General features: G+C 49.6%; 1 protein-coding gene across 12 annotated transcripts in view; it reads right to left on the bottom strand.

Moving 5' to 3' along the window:
* Positions 1-16,978, bottom strand: part of LOC140393996 (voltage-dependent L-type calcium channel subunit alpha-1S-like) — an 804,045-nt gene that overhangs the window by 279,372 nt on the left and 507,695 nt on the right. For all 12 annotated transcript variants that reach the window (XM_072480735.1, XM_072480727.1, XM_072480737.1 and 9 more), the window contains one exon: positions 1,598-1,726. In XM_072480735.1, coding sequence (XP_072336836.1) covers positions 1,598-1,726 — 129 coding nt within the window. The remainder of the gene's footprint in view (positions 1-1,597; positions 1,727-16,978) is intronic.

Below are 16,978 nucleotides of genomic sequence, written 5' to 3'. Positions count from 1 at the left end.
TTTTGACTGTGGCTTCTTTGCCTTACACTTTCCCCTTACTGCCTTTTGTTTCTGTCCCTGCTTTACTGCCTTCCAAAGTCCTGCATCGATTCCTATCCCCCTGCCACATTAGTTAAAACCCTCCCCAACAGCTCTAGCAAACACTAGGACATCGGTTCCAGTCCTGCCCAGGTGCAGACCGTCCGGTTTGTACTGGTCCCACCTGCCCCAGAACCGGTTCCAATGCCCCAGGAAGTTGAATCCCTCCCTCTTGCACCATCTCTCGAGCCACGCATTCATCCTATCGATCCTGACATTCCTACTCTGACTAGCCCGTGGTACTGGTAGCAATCCTGAGATTACTACCTTTGAGGTCCTACTTTTTAGCTTAGCTCCTAACTCCCTGAATTCAGCTTGTAGGACCTCGTCCTATTTTTTACCTATATCGTTGGTGCCTATGTGCACCACGACACCCTCCCCCCCCAGAATGACCTGCAGCCGCTCCGAGACATCCTTGACCCTTGCACCAAGGAGGCAACATACCATCCTGGAGTCTCGATTGCATCCGTAGAACCGCCTGTCTATTCCCCTTATGATTGAGTCCCCTATCACTATAGCCCTGCCATTCGTCTTCCTGCCCTGCTGCGCAGCAGAGCCAGCCACGGTGCAATGAACCTGGCTGCTGCTGCCTTCCCCTAGTGAGCCAGCTCCCTCAACAGTATCCAAAGCGGTATATCTGTTTTGCAGGGAGATGACCGCAGGGGACACCTGCACTGCCTTCCTACTCTTGCTCTGTCTTTTGGTCATCCATTTTCTATCTCCCTCAGTAATGTTCACCTGCGGTGTGACCAACCCGCTAAACGTGCTATCCACGACGTCCTCAGCATCGCGGATGCTCCAAAGTGAGTCCATACGCAGCTCCAGAGATGTCAAGCAGTCTAACAAGAGCTGCAACTGGACACACTTCTTGCACGTGAAGGAGCCAGGGACAGTGGACGTGTCCCTGAGCTCCCACATCGCACACGAGGAGCATGACACAAGTCTGGGATCTCCTGCCATGTCTTAAACCTTAGGTTAACTTATACAACTACAATTCAAAAAAAATGAAAGAAAAAATAAATAAATAAATTAGAGAATGAAAAGAAAAACTACCTACCAGTCACTTACCAGGGTTAAAAATCACCTCCTCCCCACCCTGCTTCGAGTTCCCACCTAGCTTCAAATTCCCAAATTCACTCTTTGCTGTGCCTCACTCTGGCTGTGTCTTCGCTGGCTCACTGGGAGAACTGACAGTGGGTGAAAGAATTGGTGCTGATCCAGCTCCAGTCTATCTGATAGATCACCCCCTACCTTCTCACTTATACCTCCATTCTTTCAGATAACACCCAGCCCCAATTATCATACTTCTCTCCAGCTTGGGCACAGCTTCCCCAGTTAAATCAGAAAGAGGTGATCTCTGATCTGGCAGGGATGCAAATTTTCAGGGTCTTACTATTTTAAGCCCTTTCATTTGTTGGTCTTTGTTTTCTTGCTCTGGCTTTCATTGGCTTACTGCTGATTTGCTAGATCCTGTTTGAAGCTTAGTCAATGATTGGCTCACATTGCTGGGCTCTCTTACCTGAAAGGATTTGATGAATGTCCACAACAGAGTTCTAACCCCCTCTCCTCTGCTCAGCAACTTGACCAAGCGCATCACACGAAACAGGCGGAAGAAGGAGATGGAGATACGGGAACTGTCCTCCGACTCCTGAGAAATCATCAAAAGGAAACAGATCAAAAACAAACCAGGAGTATGGCTGTTAGGGCTAGAAGTGAAAACAGCAGGGGAAGAGCAGTTAGACAATTGGGAAACTTGGGCTGGGAGACAAGGTGAGGATGGGAACCTTGAAATGAGGAACTGAGCAACTGAGGATAGAATACAGGAAGGTGGAGGCAGGAGACTGGGAGGGAATTGGGAAGGGATGTAGAAACCAGGAGAAGGTGCAGGGAAAATTTGGGTGGCCAGTGAGACTGAGGAAGGGGAGGGGGATGAATGGGAGACCATGGATGGAATGGGAGACTGAAAGGGGGGTTGCAATGGGAGACTGAGGGGTGGGGGGGGGGTGTTGGATTTGGAATTCCAGGGAAAATATTTAGATTTATATCAAATCTTGACCTCAGAAAGTGATGTCCAACAACAACAACTTGTTTTAATATAATCGGCGTTATCCAATGGCCATGCTGCACCCGAAAAGCAGCTCACTGCAGCGCGATCACGTGATCTCGTGAGATGTTGCGATTGTGGGCAGGAATCTTTTTAACAAATCTGCATATTAAAGCGAGACAGCTAGTCTCATTTTAATGTGAAAATTCCTGTGTTACTGGAGGCGTGGGATCTATCTCCTTCACCTCGGAGACCGCAAATGGGGACCGAACTGAACGGCACTTGTGGGGGTCTCTCAGGGGATCTGTGGCCCCCATGAGTGCCGGTTGGGCAGGGTGCCGGTTGGGCAGGGTGGTACCCTGGCACTGCTAGCCTGGCACCCTGACAGTCTCACCTGGGTGCCAGCTTGGCACTGCCCAGGTGACATGCCAGATGGCAGGGGCACAGTCAGGGCCAGGTTGACACAGCCAAGGTGCCAAGCTCGCATTATTTGTGTGCTGGTTCAGGGGTGCCCTGCCAAGATGTTTTCCGGGTCTGCAGGTGGACTCTCCCATAGTGCATTGGGGGTTGGGGGTCGCGTCGGGGGCCTCATAGATTATAACGCCATTTTTTAATATTGTCCAGATCTCTCACTACACTGAGAAGTTACGGCGAGCAGAGTTCCTCGGTGCAGGAAACGGGGCTATGTGCATTGGCCGTGCATTCCCCACTGAGGTCCATTATTTACTGTGAATGGCCTTGTACAGCAATGTGTTTCTTAGCACTGCAGGAAACATGTGGCTAAACGTGTTCCCAGTTAGTTGAATCACACCCATAGCCTTTAAAATGAGGTACTTTCCAGAAACAGGCAAAATCTGACATGGACCACATAAAATAACATAGGACAGATGGTTATTTGCTTGGTCAAAGGGGATCGGTTTTAAGGAACATCCTAAAGCAGTAAGGATTGGAGCATATTGGACCAAGAGGGACTACAAGGAATACAAATACAGGTTTACAATGAATGTACGGACAAGTTTGGTGACTAAGTTGCTGAGCTACAAGAACAAATAACTATTTGGGAATATGTTTGGGGTTTATGTAAATGATTTGGATATGAATGTAGGAGGGTTGATCAGTAAGTTCACGGATGATACGAAAATCGATGGGGTGGTAAATCATGAGGGAGATAGCCTTTAATTACAGGAGGATATGGCTAGGCTGGTCAGATGGACTGATCAATGGCCCAAATATAATTCAATCCGGATAAGTGTCAGGTGATGCACTTGGGCAGGACAAACAAGGCAAGGGAATGGATAATAAATGGCAAGACCCTGGGAAGCACCAAGGATTAGAGGGGCTTGGGGTGCATGTGCACTTCTCTTTTAAGGTAGCAGGGCAGGTAGATACAGTGGTAGATACAGTGGTTAAGAATGCATAGGGTATACTTGCTTTTATTAGCCAAAGCATAGAGTTTACGAGTAGAGAAGTGAGCAGCACGGTAGCACAAGTGGCTAGCACTGTGGCCTCACAGCGCCAGGGTCCCAGGTTTGATTCCCCCACTGGGTCACTGTCTATCACATTCTCCTGTGTCTGCGTGGGTTTCCTCCGGGTGCTCCGGTTTCCTCCCACAGTCCAAAGACGTGCAGGTTTGGTGGATTGGCCATGCTAAATTGCCCTTAGTGTCCAAAAAGGTTAGGAGGGGTTATTGGGTTACGGGGATAGGGTGAAAGTGAGGGCTTAAGTGGGTCGGTGCAGACTCGATGGGCCGATTGGCCTCCTTCTGTACCGTATGTTCTATGTTCAAGTTATGCTGGAACCGTATAAAATGTTGGTTAGGCCACAGCTGGAGTATTGTGTACAGTTCTGGAATCCACAATACAGGAGGGATGTGATAGCACTGGAAAGGGTGAAGAGGAGATTTACCAGGATGTTGCATGGGCTGGAACGTTTTAGCTGTGAAGAGAGTTTCGATACAACTGGGATTGTTTTCCTTGGAGCAAAGGAGACTGAGGGGGACTTGATTGTGATGTATAACACTATAAGGTGCTTAGATAAAGCAGACAGGAAGAAACTTTTCCCCTTGGTGGAGGAGTCAATGACCAGGAGGCAAAGATTTCAGGTAAGGGGCAGGAGGTTTAGAGGGGATGGGAGGAAAAACTTTTTCACCCAGAGGGCGGTGGGAGTGTGGAACATGCTGCCTGAAAGGGTGGTGGAGGCAGAGACCCTCATAATATTTAAGAATTATTTAGATGTGCACTTGTGATACCAAGTGGTGGGTCTGTGGAATTCATTGCCACAGAGGGCGGTGGAGGCCGGGACGTTGAGTGTCTTTAAGACAGAAGTTGATAAATTCTTGATTTCTCAAGGAATTAAGGGCTATGGAGAGAGAGCGGGTAAATGGAGTTGAAATCAGCCATGATTGAATGGCGGAGTGGACTCGATGGGCCGAATGGCCTTACTTCCACTCCTATTTCTTATGGTCTTATGGTCTTAAGGCATACAAGGCTTTGGGCGAAGAAATGGAAAATGGGATTAAAATATATGGTTGGTTGTTGTTGACTGGCGCAGATGCGATGGGCCGAAGGACCTTATCTGTGCTGTAGGCCTCTATGACTCTACAAGATCACACACCTGACAAAAATGGCTTGGACAGAGATTGCACCCAGGTCAGTGGGAATTATCTGATGCGCCGCATGTGGCTTCAGTGCGGTGAGAGGTACAATGATCATTTGCCGATGAACTACTTGGGTTTTTTATATTCATTGACAAGATGTGGGTGGCGTTGGCTAGGCTAGCATTTATTGCCCATCCCAAGTTGCCCTTGAGAAGGTGGTGATCAGATGCCTTCTTGAACCACCGCAGTCCTTCACCAAAGGAGAAAATGCTGGAAAATCTCAGCAGGTCTGGCAGCATCTGTAAGGAGAGAAAAGAGCTAACGTTTTGAGTCCGGAGGACCCTTTGTCAAAGCCAGATGCTGCCAGACCTGACAGCTTCTCTTTTGGTTTTGGATTCCAGCATCTGCAATAATTTGCTTTTATTACTGCAGTCCTTAAGTTGTAGGTACACCTACAGTGCTGTTGAGGAGGGAGTTCCTTGATTTTGACACAGCGGCAGTGAAGGAACAGCCAATATATTTCCAAGTCAAGATGGTGAGTAACTTGGAGGGGAACTTCCAGGCGCTGATGTTCACCAGTTACTCTTGTCCTTCTCGGGTGCCCGTTGCTCAGAAAGCTCATGGGTTTAACAGTGCATATGCCAATTGACACTGAAGCCAAGGCTGGAATAGCAGCACAATTGGTCTCAGTGCATTTCAGGGTTAAGTGCACACAGTGACATGGCATGCCTAATACCCAGGTGGGAGCATGGGGTGGACGGCAATGGAACTTCAGGGAGGCAGAGCAGTAATGATACCTTTTTAATTTTCCCTTTCAGGAGAGCAGTTACAACACTGCAGAGAATTGAAGAACGGGTGGAGAAGTGTCAAATCTTTTAGTCCTCACAAAGCATGGAAGCGATGCAGTGGAGCTGGACTGCCACCGGCCAGCTCTCTTCTCCGATCGTGGTGAGGTGGGCTTCTCGGATGAAGAGTGCAGCTGACCGATGCATGTGTGGTGGGTCTGGAAAGATAACAGGCTCCTCATCATAAATTGAAGTGTTGCGGCCGCATTGAAACTCCAATGCAGTTAGCATCATGCAAGTCTCCATTGTCTCCTCAGCCCATCTTGCCGCATAGTGACTATGATAATTGAACTGATGATCTTTTGCCTTCCTTCTGCAGACGCGCCAACCACTGGAGCTGCTGGTGACCCAGTGGACCCCACATTGAGCCCTGAGGAAAAAGTTAAATCTGCACCGGTGTCCGCGGGCAGGAGAGATTTAGGCAGGGTCTGGAGGCATTGTTGGGGGGGTAGTCCGAGGCTCGCAAGCCAGCCAAAGGATGGCACTATTTTGCAGGCCGGGTACGCATGCGGCCGGCGCCAGGTTGCACGGCGTGGCCGTCGCCGTGCGCATCGGCGGCCACGGACCCGACAATTCTTTGCCCATATCGGCAACTCAAATCGGGTGCTCTACGCTGCCTTCCTACTAGCCCCCAGCCAAATGGGGGATCGGTGGCCGTTCTGCGCTGAATTTTCAGTCGTAAAATTCCACCGTTCTGTTGCTCTTTTTAGCTCTGATTATGTCACCTTTGCTCACGAGTCGCCAGGTATCTTTCTGATAGTAAGATTGAAATCAACGGTCATTTATTATATACAACAAGTAATGTTTACACAATAATCCTACTATCTATATAATAAATCTATCACGACTGGCCAATACTTAACTTTAGGAAGAGCCCACCAGGTCAGGGAAACGAATGGCTTATCCAATCGGATCTGGCCCGCGGGATTAAAAAGGCTGTTACAGGTCGATGGCTAGGAGTCTTTATCGGATAGCGATCGCTGGATTCAAACTTACGGTTGCCGGTTGCTGTTCTTGCGAAGGTCTCGAGCAGGTGAAGAAGGGAGAGAGAGAGATATCTGAACTTGGCCCCTCACTTTATAGGGCCCAGGGGCTTCCCGCTTCCCGGGGCGGCCCTTGACCCTGAGTCCCAAGTGATTGGACTTGTTCCCAATCACTGGGTTTGATACGTCCAATTGCGAGGCGATTCCCCGATCGGGGGGTGGTCGTTCGCCTGCCTTTGTTTCGGCCACTGCAGGCGCCGACAGGTCTGGCCCGGTATTCAATTGCTAATATGTTGCAATTGTTCCCGGGGATAGCCGATTAAACTGCAGATGTCTGGGTGGATGGGCTGTTAAAAGTCCTTAGTATAACTGCAAATGTCTGGGTTGATGGGCAGTTAATAGCCCTGAGTATCGGTCTGGGCCAACTTCCCCAGAGCCGAATATGATATTCTGCCTGCAGCTGTCCGTTTGTGTCTTGTTACCTGCTTTTCCCAGCAGCCTTTCCGGTTAGCCATTTTAAATCGGGTTTTGGCCAAATTAATCGGGAAGCAGCCATTTTACGTGGCTACATACCCGCCTTGTGATCCCAACGCGAAGCGTGAAGGATCACATAAATTTTGTCCTATTCGTTCCCTGACCGGGGGGGGGGGGGGGCACCTCCTACATGGCCACTACTCTGACCCTAGCTATGCACAAAAATTTACCTAAACAATTCTTGAGGGCGCTATGTCAGGCAGGGGCATGTATCAAAAAAATAAAACTGGGAACCTCTAATTTTACCTCAATACTCTATACTCACTAAACATTGCATTATCCTATCTTCCTAAAACATACAACAACAATCACAACATTTAATATACTCTTTCCTGGCTTGGCAGTCAAGCTCAGGATCATACATTTTTTTTTAATGAAGCGTTTTGTACATCTCTTTATTTACAGTAATAACGCAAGTGAATACTCTTTATTCTTTATAGGTCGCGGGGGTCTGGGGTCTGGTCAGTTGAATATCGGGGATCGGATCCGATATACCGGGGTTCGAGCGCGGTACGCTCTCCTTTTCCATTTGGGGAGGCGCATGGTCTGTTCTGCACAGCAGAGTATGGCCAATGCTAACAGTGCCTCAATGACGTACGATAAGGAGTACCAAGTTATGAACTTGGCACACCAGGATAATGCAGCGTGGCTGGTGACTGGGCCCTCGATACTGCGGGGCAGTGAAACATTAACGGCAGGGGGGTTTGGAGTAATGGGGTCCGCGTTCCCGCGCAACCAAATGTCCAAAAAGATGTTGAGCACGATGACCTAAGTCCTCATGGTTGTCCTCTTTCTTTTCTTTTTCTGTGTTCGCTGTTTTTCTCCGGTCTTGGAGCTTCTGGAGTTCTGTAAGACAAGCATAGTATCTGTAACTACCTTGGTTTAATATCCCGTGTGTTAGTGTGTCTGTCCTTCTTGGGGCCAATTAAACCCTTATAATTGGTCACAATATGTGACTTCTCCCCCCATTTTTTTTTCAAAACAAATGTTAGGACACGGCACACTTCCCAATGGTGGACCAGTGCTAAGTTTAGCATCCAAATGTTCTCGGATGTAAATAGCATTTGGCAGCAACCCAAAGGTTGCCTAAATAAATAAAACTGTTTTTGAAAGGAAAAGGTCGAATGAGGTGCGTATGGGCCGTGACGGGTAAGATTTGGATGGAGTCCCCGGGTAGGACAGCTACCAATACCGTATGTCCCCTACCCGAGCGCTTTTGACCAACGCCAGTCCCCAGGCAGGGCGGGTCTCACGCCGTTTCTCCACTGCCTGAGCAACCGACAAGAACGGACAAAAATGTAGTCATCATGGTGGGGTTGCTGTTCTGAATCTCAGCTGAAAAGCTAGTTCCGCTGAACCTCTAATGAGAGGTGGGTGTCTGAGGCAAGTCCTCAGAGGTATCAGCCGAATGGGCGTGTGGCGGTGGTGGGTGTCTGAGGCAAGTCCTCACAGGTTTCGGCAGAATGGGCGTGTGGCCGCGGTGGGTGTCTGAGGCAAGTCCTCAGAGGTTTCAGCAGAATGGGCGTGTGGCCGCGGTGGGTGTCAGTGGGAAAAAGTTAAAAAGTTCAGGTGAATGGGTGTGTGGCGGTGAGAACATTCTCCTGTTGGACGAACAACATTAAACAAACATACAAACAATGGAAAACATTCTGCAGGTTCCATCAGGAAGGACAACACTTTTCACCAAGTGTCTCCTTTAAATCATCATGTGGACACCTCAGTTCTCTGTTGCGAACAGGGTCGCAAAGGGGTTGGCGGCTTGGGAGTCAGACCCGAGGTCGTCACCTTGTCCCGGGTGCCAAACTCTGGAGTGAATTAGGGCGGAAAGGGCTGTGTGGTGTGAGTTGGGGTTGTCCTCGTCGTTGCGGACGAGTCTGCAGGAGTTGTCGCGGTGCCAATGAGTAGGGTCGAGTTGGGTGGGGACAAAGTCGGGGTCGTCCGTGTGGTTCGGTGGTCGGTGGTGTGGTTTATTTAAGTAGGTGATGAGGAAGGGGTCACTGGAGTCGAAGTCGGAGTTGCTGGGTGTGGGACCAGAATAGTAGGGAGGCGTGCTGTGGCTGGCGTCAGAGTCACAGTCGCTGTCTGTGCTGCTGCAGTCTGTGGGCGTTCCGGGGCGGAGCGTAAAGTTTGTGGGTGGAGTCGGGGGCGAGTCCGTGTCTGGGCTGGACGTGGAGGGGGTGGGTGTGGTTTGACTGTGCTCCATAAACCTTTAGCTGGTTTATGTGAAACCATGCAGTCTTACCATTTTGGTATTTGATTTTGTATACCGACGGGCTTATTTTATCCGTAATGGAGTACGGACCCGAGTATTTCGGAGACAGAAATGTGCTGGGGTTATACACGGGCAACATCACTTGGTGTCCTATATTGTACTCCGTTGCATGTACTGCCTTAGCAAAACAGGCCTTGCTCTGTTTTCTTTTAGTGCCCAGTGTAACAGCGGCTGCTAACTGAGCCGTTTTTACATTTATAAGTAATTGTTCAACGGCTTTCTCGTGGGTGAGGGCCGGAACTTCAGGGCTGGTCAGGTCTAAACCCAACAAGTACTCTGTCCCTTTCATGGGGCGTCCGGTCATGAGGGTGTGTGGGGTGAAACCTGTGGAGGTGGAAACAGTGTTACGCAAAAACATCAGCGCAAAGGGGAGGACCGAATCCCAAGTGGTGTTGTTCTGCTGGACCATTTTTCTAAGGGTGGTTTTTAGGGTCCGATTCATGCGCTCCACTATACCACTCGACTGAGGGTGGGACGCAATGTGAAATTTTTGGGTTATGCCAAATATCGTGAGGACGTTTTCCATTACCCGTACCGTAAAGTGAGAACCTTGGTCCGACTCAATACTGCGGGGGAGTCCCCATCTTGTAAAAATGTGGTGGGTTAGGATTTTGGCTGTGGTTTTCGCGGTGTTGGTGCGGGCTGGAAATGCTTCCACCCACTTTGTAAAAGTATCTATGACCACCAGAACATATTTATAGCCATTCCTGCAAGGGGTCAATGGACCTATAAAATCGATCTGGAGGTTAGTCCAGGGGCCGTTAGCGGGTCGGGTGTGGCTGAGATGTGCCTTTTTGGCATATCTATCTGGGTTGTTCTGAGCGCAGATGAGGCAATTCTCGATGTAATGGGATACATCCTCTTTGAGATTAGGCCACCAACAAAGCTGTTTGAGGTGGGCTGCGGTGGGTTCGGTTCCCTGGTGTCCATGACCATCATGGAATAAACAGATCATTTGATTCCTATCCTGCTCAGGAACTACATAAAGGGTGTCCTTTAGCACCACACCGTCATGTGTGGTTATGGTATTTCTGTACCTCTCATCTGAGGCTGGAAACGTCCCTTTCACGATTTCAGTGAGAGCGCTATCCTGCTTCTGGGCCTCTACTAGATCTTCGATCCTAGTCTGCGCGACCTGAACTGCACTTACTGGCGCACTCACTGGGGCGCTCTCGGGGGGCTTCCAAAAGTACCCATGCCTGGATCCTGCCTTAGCCAGCGCGTCGGCTTTTACATTTCCAGGGGGGAGGAACGATGGTGGCTGCGGACTTTTATAATGCCAAAAGTCCTGTTCTTGGCTTTTTCCAGAATATGGCGGAGTAATGGGGCTGAGGGGAGGGGTTTCCCATCCGCGGAAACAAATCCTCTCGTTTCCCAGAGGGGCAGAAATTCAGTGAGGCTGTTGCAGTATGGACTGTCTGAATATATGTCTGCTGGGCTGGGGAAGGAATCTGGGTGCTCTACAATGTAAGCGATGGGCGCAAGCTCTGCTGCCTGCGCGCCTAAGTGCCCGGGAAATTTTAATGCGATTTCCTCGAGGGCGCGTCCCTGCACGTCCTCCACATAAACCCCACAACCTGTTATGCGTTGCCTATCCAGGATCGTGGAAGATCCATCCACATAAATCCTAATGGGGTCACACGTGTCCGGGTGAGGGGGGTTCTGAGATGGAGTGGCTAGTTTTCTGGGGGGTGTTTTGGCTATAATGGGGCCTGTATTATGGTGGGGCGAGATGATTTCACACTCATGGGGCGTTCCGGGGTACTGTAGATTGTCCGCTAAGTATGTGTGAGTCTTTGTCCGTTTTACTGTGATGTCCCGTCCTTGTAAGAGAAGGGTCCACCTAGCAGCGCGGATTTGGCTGACGGTACCGTCTTTAAGTCGTCCGTCTAGTAAAAGTTGGGTGGGGGTGTGCTCGGTCAAGATGGTGATGGGGTTCAGTCCGGTAATGTAGGAAAAGTACTGGACTGCCCAGAAAACTGCGAGCAGGTGCCTCTCACAGGCTGAAAATCCCTGCTCCACAGCATCTAAAATTCGGGAAGCATAAGCTACGGGTCTTAGCTGGTCGTGCCGTTCCTGCAGGAGCACGGCTGAAAGGGTGCAGTCTGTGGTCGCTACCTCTATGGCGTAAGGGGAAAGCGGGTCGGGAACTTGGAGTGCGGGGGCGGCTATGAGCGCCTGTTTTAATGATTCCACAGCCTCCGTATGCTGCGGAAGCCATTCCCAGGGGGTCCCTTTCTTTAGGAGGTCTGAGAGGGGCGCTGCCTTGCTGGTGAAACCGTCAATGTGGTTTCGGCAGTAGCCTACCAGTCCTAAAAACGACCGGAGGGCTGAAACGTGTTGGGGAAGGGGCAATTTGGCGATCGAGTCAATTCTTTTGTGCTCGATCTCGCGTTTGCCCTGAGTAATAATTGTTCCCAAATATATCACTTTTTCTTCCAATATCTGGGCCTTTTGGGGGTTTACTTTACAGCCAATATTCCGTAGTAATTCCAGGAGTTCGGACAGAAGCTCAATGTGCTCTTCCTTTGTGTCTGTCTGCAGTAGTAGATCGTCTACGTACTGTACCAGACATTCGGGGCGAGAAAAGTTTGCCAGCTGTCGGTGGAAAATGGAGGGGGAGTTGTGGAAGCCTTGTGGCAGGCATGTCCACGTGTACTGCTGCGCTCTGAAAGTGAAGGCAAATTTATACTGGCACGCCTTTGCCAATGGAATGGACCAGAACCCATTACTGACATCCAAAACCGTGAAATATCGGGCATGGAGTCCCTGTTTGAGCATGGTCTCGGGACTTATTGCAACGGTGGGGGCTGCTGCGGGGGTGACTTTATTGAGTTCCCGATAATCAATGGTCAAGCGCCATGATCCGTCGGGTTTCCGTACTGGCCAATTCGGGGCATTATTAGTTGAGGCTACCGATCTTAGGACGCCCTGTTCTAATAAGCTTTCTATGACCTTTAGGATTTCTCCCTCTGCTTCTAGGGGAAATCCGTAATGTTTTTGGGTCTTGGGTCCGGTCCGGTTATCTGTACGGAACCGGTCATCCATCCACAGTCGTGTTTGTGGGTTGCAAATGCTGCCCTGTTCTTTTGCAGGACTGCCCTAACCTGTCGGTCCGTGCTGAGTGTGGTGGGGTTGAACCAAAACTCGCCTACTGCGCTAATTTTGTTCATATAATCCCCTATATTGAGTGTTGCGGGGGCTCTAGCGGATTTCGCCATCTTCCAGACACACTGGTTGACTGGATCGAAAGAGAGGTGGTGAGAGTTCATAAAGTCGATCCCTAAAATGTGCTCTACTGTTGGGGGCAGGTCGACTAACACTACGGGGTGTTTTGTATTAATAGTTCCGATCTGTACAGGGTACAGGGGTTGTGATATGTCCCCGCTGTGAGTGGCCTGTGAAGCCGCTGAGGGTGATAGTGGCTGTGGTGGGCCACGTGTCCTTACCCAGGGTGGAGGAATTTAAGGTTGTGCGGGACCCTCCTGTGTCCCAGAGAAGCTCGATCGGCTGTCCCCTAACCTTTGCTGCGACTACGGGTCGTCCTGACCTATCCCAAAGGGTATCGCAGACCCAGCTGGGGGAGCCTGTACACCGTCAGTCCGTTCCGGTCAAGTCTGTCTGATCGGACTGGGCGCTAACGCTATGTATGGGCTCTGCCTTTTTCTTATTGAGAGTGCCTCTCTGTTGGGCTCTCTGTGGTTTTTTAGGGGCCTTGCATTCTTTAGCAAAATGTCCCAACTGTCCGCAATTGTAGCATTCTTGCGGTTTTGCTGGGGGCTGCTCTTTCCCTCGATTACCCAGGCGGGGTTGTGGAGAGTGGTTCTTACTGCCTGCACGTCTGCGGCGGCTTGGTTTTCCTCGGGGGTTCTAGCTGCTGGTTTACCGTGAGCCGCCTGTTCCCAAACGCGGGACAATCTTTTGACCACCCACTTCTCATTATGAGCCTCCTCCGAGGGGTCATAATTACTACAGGCGTTCTGTCCTGCTTCCGTGGCATGGGAGATAAGGGAGGGGGTCCATTTGGCCATATTGTCTGCGGACAAATGGGCACGGTCTACGTTGCCGAAAACGGCTTCAAAGTGAATCCACAAGCGTCCTGCGAACGCTGTGGGGTGTTCAGACTTTTTCTGTCTGCATTTATTTAGACGATCTACGGGGTCGCCCCGGTTGTACCCGATCGCATCCAGGATCGCGGTATGCATTTCTGCAAGGGTGCCTCCTCCTACATTCTGTGGGTCGGGAAGGGCTGCTGCGACCGATGGGTCTAAGCTGAGGACCGTGAGCTTTACCTGCTCCTTTTCATCCAGGCCGTACATGGTCGCCTGGTGTTTGACGGTGGCAAAGAAATGGTGTGGGTCTGAAGCGGGAGGAATGGTGCGATTTTAGCACATGCTAAAATCGCGTAATTGGGTCACTGTGAGGGGGGTGGAATATAAGACTTCCGCCTCCTCTGCTGTGGCAGTGCGGTGGGTTGTTACAGGGCTCATGGGAGCCTGTATTATCTGCTGTGTGGGGGGTGGGGGTGCTCTCCTCCTTTGGGGTTTTCCCTGCGCACATGCTCCCTGAACATATCTCTGCGCTGTCTCTTGCAGTTCTTCCCAAACAGGGCCGTCTTCCTGGTCTAAACTTTCCCCAAAGGTGTCTTGGAATCCCTTTTGGACAGAAAGCATTGCTTGCAGGTCTGCAATTTGCTTTCTGCACTTTGCATGGTCCAAGGTACTCTGCCTTTGTTCCATGGTTGCAGCGTGGAGCGCTCTCAAGGCTGCCTTGAGATCACTGCATTGTTTCTGGAGCGTCTCTACCTGCTTTTCTGTTTCTTTCTTTACCAGGACTGCACGCTGCGTGTCCTGATAAGCCTTTTCATACTGGGATTGAAAACTGCTTAAATGCGCCAGACAAGACTGGTGACCCCGTTAGGCGTCAGCCACCTCTTTGTCCTTGGCTTCTAACTGCCTTTTCAATTCCAGGTTTTCCTTTTCCACTTCGCATACATCGATTTTACTCATACGATGTATGCCCTCTATTTCTTTTCGGAGCGTCCTGACGACCTCCTCTGTGCCTCGCAATTGTGCCATGCGGGACACGATTGCCATCGGCTTGCGCGCTTTTGCTAAGCTCTTTTTATGGATCTCACTCAGGTTCTCCCACCAAGTATGCCCTATACTTCCGGGACCTGAGTCGTCATTATTACAGAAACCGCTCCACATGGGCCATCCTTTGCCCTGCAGAAATTTGCGAATTTCCACTTCCCAAATGGGACACTGTCCCACTCTAACGCTGCTGATCAATGCGACCGCAAATTCTTCGGGTTTCATGAGGCGCTGCATTGCCTGCATTGCCTACATGGCTATCTCTCTTATCTGCTCGCTACGTTCAAATTTGGAATGGGGGATAAGGTGGTGTCGTAGATGCGGGTACGGCTTGCGCTAATTTCCGAAAATACAGACTTCCGACAGTTTTGACGCAACAAAATCTATCAGTTTTACCTTATAACCCTGTTAGTTACGCATGCATACACACACTTCCGAATTGTGAATTATTAACCAGAACCGCTTGAACACTTGTGGGTTTTTTTGTTTGTTTTTGTTTCCGATTGGATTCTAATTCAAATTGTTGGGGTTCTCCCGGAGTAGTTTTCCACTTCTATGTTGGGTCCCACTGGAGTCGCCAATTATGTTGCTCTTTTTAGCCTTAGTTTATTAGCTCTGATTACGTCACCTTTGCTCACGAGTCGCCAGGTATCTTTCTGATACCGCCACGTGGTTCAAGTTCAAGTTATGATTAATAAGTCAGCCCACCGCTTAGTAAGATTGAAATCAACGGTCATTTATTATATACAACAAGTAATGTTTACACAATAATCCTACTATCTATATAATAAACCTATCACGACTGGCCAATACTTAACTTTAGGAAGAGCCCACCAGGTCAGGGAAACGAATGGCTTGTCCAATCGGATCTGGCCCGCGGGATTCAAAAGGCTGATACAGGTCGATGGCTAGGAGTCTTTATCGGATAGCGATCGCTGGATTCAAACTTACGGTTGCCGGTTGCTGTTCTTGCGAAGGTCTTGAGCAGGCGAAGAAGGGAGAGAGAGAGAGATCTGAACTTGGCTCCTCACTTTATAGGGCCCAGGGGCTTCCCGCCTCCCGGGGCGGCCCTTGACCCTGAGTCCCAAGTGATTGGACTTGTTCCCAATCACTGGGTTCGATACGTCCAATTGCGAGGTGATTCCCCGATCGGGGGGTGGTCGTTCACCTGCCTTTGTTTCGGCCACTGCAGGCGCCGACAGGTCATATTCAATTGCTAATATGTTGCAATTGTTCCCGGGGATAGCCGATTAAACTGCAGATGTCTGGGTGGATGGGCTGTTAATAGCTCTGAGTATCGATCTGGGCCAACTTCCCCAGAGCCGAACATGATATTCTGCCTGCAGCTGTCCGTTTGTGTCTTGTTACCTGCTTTTCCCAGCAGCCTTTCCGGTTAGCCATTTTAAATCGGGTTTTGGCCAAATTAATCGGGAAGCAGCCATTTTACGTGGCTACAGTTCCCACGCCAGCATCAGGACATAGCCTGAAAATCAGAGAATCCAGCCCACCATTTTTTGCCTCTCTCCAGATTCTCCGCTCCCACCCGCCACGAAATCCGTCATGGGCAGGATGGGGAAATTCCACCCAGAGAGTCACTAAAATAACATAAGAAAAAAATAACAGTAATGAAGAAACTAACTGGAGTAAAGAGTGACAAACATCTAAAAGCAGATGGTTTCCACCCCAGGGTTTTAATGGAAGTAGGTGAGAAAGGTAGATACAGTTACTATGTTTTTTCAAAGTTCTCTTGATATAGGAACCTTTGGTTTAAATTGGAAAATTGCACCTGCCGCTTTGTTTGAAAAGGCTGAATATGATCATGTCACAACAACGTTGCACACATGTCATTGATGCCAGTCACATCGTTGCCAACGAAAGAAAAGCTCTGATTCTGAGAGCAGATTTACAGAATTTTCTCTGGTTTAATTCGCTGCTTGGAAGGTTTACACTTTGCTGTACATTATTTTTCAACTGAGAACATGTTTATATGTCCTTACACTATATAGAACATAGAACATACAGTGCAGAAGGAGGCCATTCAGCCCATCGAGTCTGCACTTAAGCCCTCACTTCAACCCTGACCCCGTAATCCAATGACCCATCCTAACCTTTTTGTTGGACACTATGGGCAATTTAGCGTGGCCAATCCACCTAACCTGCACGTCTTTGGACTGTGGGAGGAAACCGGAGCACCCGGAGGAAACCCACTGTCATGCGAGAGTGCCTTTACAAACTGGATGTTTGAGCAATGTACCTTTAAGAAAACAGTGATGTCATAGAGAGGCTCAGTTCAACCATTTTGAAGTTTCAGTTCTGAAAAGTGCCTGACTGGTTTTGCTGAGAGCAGTTTAAAGAAGTGCCTGGCTGTTTTGCTGTGAGCTGATTAAAAGGAGAAAGCCAGCTTGAGACAGCAGCTTGAGAAGTTCTGGTTTGCTGTGAGTTGCTTGGAGGGAGAAAGCCAGTTGGAAAAAGCAGTTTGTGTGTGTCTGTGTGTGTCCAGAGAGCTGCAGGAAGAAAGCAAGGTGCTGGAACT

This window comes from Scyliorhinus torazame, chromosome 17, assembly GCF_047496885.1.
Source record: "Scyliorhinus torazame isolate Kashiwa2021f chromosome 17, sScyTor2.1, whole genome shotgun sequence".
In the NCBI taxonomy this organism is placed as follows: Eukaryota; Metazoa; Chordata; class Chondrichthyes; order Carcharhiniformes; family Scyliorhinidae; genus Scyliorhinus; species Scyliorhinus torazame.
The sequence above is the reverse complement of the archived record's forward strand: the minus strand, read 5'-3'. Positions and strand labels throughout refer to the sequence as shown.